The sequence below is a fragment of the Triticum dicoccoides genome, chromosome 7B (genome assembly GCF_002162155.2).
Source record: "Triticum dicoccoides isolate Atlit2015 ecotype Zavitan chromosome 7B, WEW_v2.0, whole genome shotgun sequence".
NCBI classification, from domain to species: Eukaryota; Viridiplantae; Streptophyta; class Magnoliopsida; order Poales; family Poaceae; genus Triticum; species Triticum dicoccoides.
In genome coordinates, this window is record NC_041393.1 from 2,649,807 (window position 1) to 2,653,799 (window position 3,993).

The following is a 3,993-nucleotide window of genomic DNA, read 5'->3' on the forward strand; positions in this document are numbered from 1 at the left end:
TGTCTATCTTAGCATTGACAGTATTCAAGAAGGTTCTACCAAATATAATGGGACAAAAGCTATCTTGTGTAGAACCAAGAACAAGAAAATCAGCGGGATATTTGGTTTTTTCACACAAGACTTCAACATCTCTAACAATTCCCATTGCAGATAGTATCTCTATTGGCAAGTTTAATTGTAACATCAATATCTTCTAACTCAGCAGGTGCAATATCATGCATAATTTCTTTGTATAAGTCAATGGGTATTACACTAGCACTAGCACCCATATCACATAAGCCATGATAACAATGATCTCCTATTTTAACAGAAATAACAGGCACACCTACCACAGGTCTATGTTTATCTCTAGCACAAGGTTTAGCAATTCTAGCAGTTTCACCACAGAATTGAATAATATGCCCATCAATATTATCAGACAAGAGATCTTTAACAATAGCAATATTAGGTTCTACTTTGATTTGCTCAGGAGGTGTATAAATTCTAATATTGCTCTTATGAACCACAGTTGAAGCTTTAGCATGATCCTTTATTCTAACAGGGAAAGATGGTTTCTCAACATAAGAAGTGGGAACATTAGGATCATTATAAGTGACAGTCTTTTCTTCGACTTTAATAGGTGCAGCTACTTTTATTTCTATGGGAGGATGGTATTTAAACCACTTCTCCTTGGGGAGATCAACATAGGTAGCAAAAGATTCACAGAAAGAAGCTACTATCTCAGAGTCAAGTCCATATTTAGTGCTAAACTTACGGAAAATATCGGTATCCATAAAAGATTTAACACAATCAAACTTAGGTGTCATACCTGACTCCTTACCTTCGTCGAGGTCCCAATCTTCAGAGTTACGCTTAATTCTATCCAATAAATTCCATCTGAATTCAATAGTCTTCATCATAAAAGAGCCAGCATAAGAAGTATCGAGCATGGTGCGATTGTTATCAGAAAGCCGAGCATAAAAACTCTGAATAATTATTTCTCTTGGGAGCTCATGATTGGAGCATGAATATAACATTGATTTAAGCCTCCCCCAAGCTTGAGCGATGCTTTCTCCTTCGTGAGGCCAAAAATTATATATATAATTGCGATCACGGTGAACAAGATGCATAGGGTAATACTTTTGATGAAATTCCAATTTCAATCTTTTATAGTTCCATGATCTCGTATCATCACATAGCCTGTACCATGTCAATGCGTCTCCCTTCAAAGATAAAGGGAAGACCTTCTTTTTAACAACATCATCGGGTATACTTGCAAGCTTAAATAGTCCACAAACTTCATCCACATAGAGTAGATGTTCATCAGGATGCTTTGTTCCATCTCCTATAAAAGTGTTAGCTAGCAGTTTTTCCATCATACCCGAAGGAATTTCAAAAGGAGTTTCATTTTCAATAGGTTCAGTAGGTTGAGGAGGAATGTCACAGTGTGAAGGCTTGGCTTGTCGCGTCAGAGGCTCAACTTTGGAGAGATCGAGTCTCGGCAGACGGTAGAGTTCGTCGGGCCACTAGTGACCATTGAGTCCATCCCGACCAAGTCGGTGACCCGCATTGTTGTCGAGGAATGGGACAACACCTGGAGGAGTTATGAGATGGAGTTCTATTAGAAGAGGGTCTCAACAGGTTGAAGCGCAAGAACGATGGCAAGGAAGGGTCTTCACGGGTCAAGGCGGAGAAGGATGCATGCCCTCCGGGTGTGGTTAACCTTGATTCCGACGACGGGAGTGAGGTGTCCGACGAAATGGACTGGGAACTTTGAATGTGTGGAACTTTGGATCGAAGTAGTATGAATGTTCGTCAGAAAAAAATGTGGTTTTGCTGTTTTGGGTGCCCTATTTTAGGGCAACTTTTGGAGACGCCACTTTGTCGTGCCAAAAAAAGAAACACTTTTTGATGACCAAAATTTTATTCCACAGACGTTTTGGTGCCCAAAAATAGTGTAGCTATTGTAGACGCTGAAACGATGGCAGAGGCAATTTGCAGCACTGGAATATCTGCTATATATAGAGTCGTCGACAATTTCATTGCGTGGCACCATGAAAAGTGTTGGAATTTTTCTGCCAAGGGGTGCGTAGGAGCTTTGCAGCCCAGCTCCAGCGCAGAGAGCAGTACTAGCAGAGGGGAGGGAGACCGCAGTATCGGGAATATGATTCGGAAATCAAAAATCCCACCCGAAAGTTCGTGGCATGGAACACGAAAACGCACGCTTGAACACGACGCTACCTACCTACTGTACCTTGTGTGGGAATGCAGTGGAGGATGCCCATCGGATCATGCATGTGGTCACTGTCTGCACAAAAGCCTCGTCGACAGTGGAATGCGTGGAATTAATATTGACGCCGTTGCTCCTATACTCTCTATATAAAACCTAGCGTGTGGACTCGTCGACTCCAGCACTCGCTCGGCATCCGGCAGCACGCACTGCATACTCTTAGTAATTAGCAATGGCTCACCTGGTGGGCATGATGGCGCTTCTCCTCCTCCTCGCAGCGTCGGCAGAGACAGCCCAGGCGCGCGCCGCCAGGGGGCCGCCGGCGGGGAAGTACGCCGTGATCTTGGACGCCGGCAGCACCGGGACACGTATGCACGTCTTCCGGTTTGACAAGCAGATGGATCTCGTCAAGATCGGCGATGACATCGAGGTCTTTGCCAAGGTACGCTGGTTGCCTATAGGCTACAGCTCTATGCAGATACTCCATCAAAAGAACAACCCGTGCGTGGTAAGTGTGACGGAATCGATCTTCATCATGTCATTTCACAGCTAGTCTTTTTGTTTTTCTGTTGCAGGTGAATCCTGGTCTGAGTTCGTACGCTGGACGGCCCAAGGAGGCTACCAAGTCCATACAACCACTGCTTGAAAAGGCAAACAGCGTCGTGCCTCAGATGCTTATGAAGACTACTCCCGTTAAACTTGGGGTATGCAAAATTTAGTACTGGTTTTGCTATTTATCTATGGTGGCTGTTAAATATTCAGAATTTATTCTTGAGTCCATGTGGATCTCATCATCTCTAGATTCGTGGAAATGTAAAATTCTCAGATTTTTACCGTCACTGATTGAAAGATTACTTGACGTCAAGATATATCGCTCAGGTCTTAAATTAAATGTGCAGGCGACGGCCGGACTCAGGCTCATCGGAGATAAGCAAGCAAAGCAGATACTTGACGCGGTAATTACCTCAATGATCTTGTGATTTATATTTATCTCATGCATGTACCTAGGACGCATGGATATATAGTAACCACGAGTTAAGTATTGATTCTCGAATTGATACGACCAGGTCAGGGGCGCTGTCCACACTAACACCAAGTTTCAGTACAACCCCAAGTGGATCAATGTTCTCGAGGGATCTCAGGAAGGATCCTACCTATGGGTATAATTCACACGACCGACCACCCCATGAATTTATGCATGTAGCATGAATTCTTATCAGATACAAACACCAACATTTCATTATGTCTAACCTCTTTTTGCATGGCATGAGGTGCTTGTAGGTCGCTCTGAATTACCTGCTGGATAAGTTGGGAGGAGACTACTCGAAAACGGTAGGTGTGATTGATCTTGGTGGTGGGTCTGTGCAAATGGCATATGCCATTTCTCCAGCCGCTGCTGCTGCCGCACCACGAGTGCCTCACGGCAAGGATCCTTATGTTACAAAAGAGTATCTCAAGGGAAGAGATTACAACGTTTATGTTCACAGGTTTGAAGACCCTCTCATGCATGAATGTGCTTTGGTTTATAGTATGTACTTCAATATATATCTAAATAGCTAGTCTCCACTAACATATTTCTCTCAACATGCAACCATTCCATCTCAATATGCAACCATCCATAGAAAAGTGACACCTCAACATGCAAACATGCACGATAATTTTCGTTTCTTACGTTATTTTATATTTATTAAATATTTACAACCATACAATAATAATTGAACACAATGAATCATTTTGTATTTTCGGTTTTTTTTTTCAAATATATTGCAAAACATTCTCCCAAG

General features: G+C 42.7%; 1 protein-coding gene and 1 pseudogene across 1 annotated transcript in view; both read left to right on the forward strand.

Moving 5' to 3' along the window:
- Positions 1-1,756, forward strand: part of LOC119336853 — a 48,795-nt pseudogene extending 47,039 nt beyond the window's left edge.
- A 648-nt stretch (positions 1,757-2,404) lies between these two features.
- Positions 2,405-3,993, forward strand: part of LOC119335237 (probable apyrase 3) — a 3,391-nt gene continuing 1,802 nt past the window's right edge. The window contains exons 1-5 of the mRNA XM_037607396.1: positions 2,405-2,651; positions 2,785-2,913; positions 3,109-3,165; positions 3,277-3,369; positions 3,491-3,696. Of these exons, the coding sequence (XP_037463293.1) occupies positions 2,442-2,651; positions 2,785-2,913; positions 3,109-3,165; positions 3,277-3,369; positions 3,491-3,696 (695 nt within the window). The 5' untranslated portion in view covers positions 2,405-2,441. The remainder of the gene's footprint in view (positions 2,652-2,784; positions 2,914-3,108; positions 3,166-3,276; positions 3,370-3,490; positions 3,697-3,993) is intronic.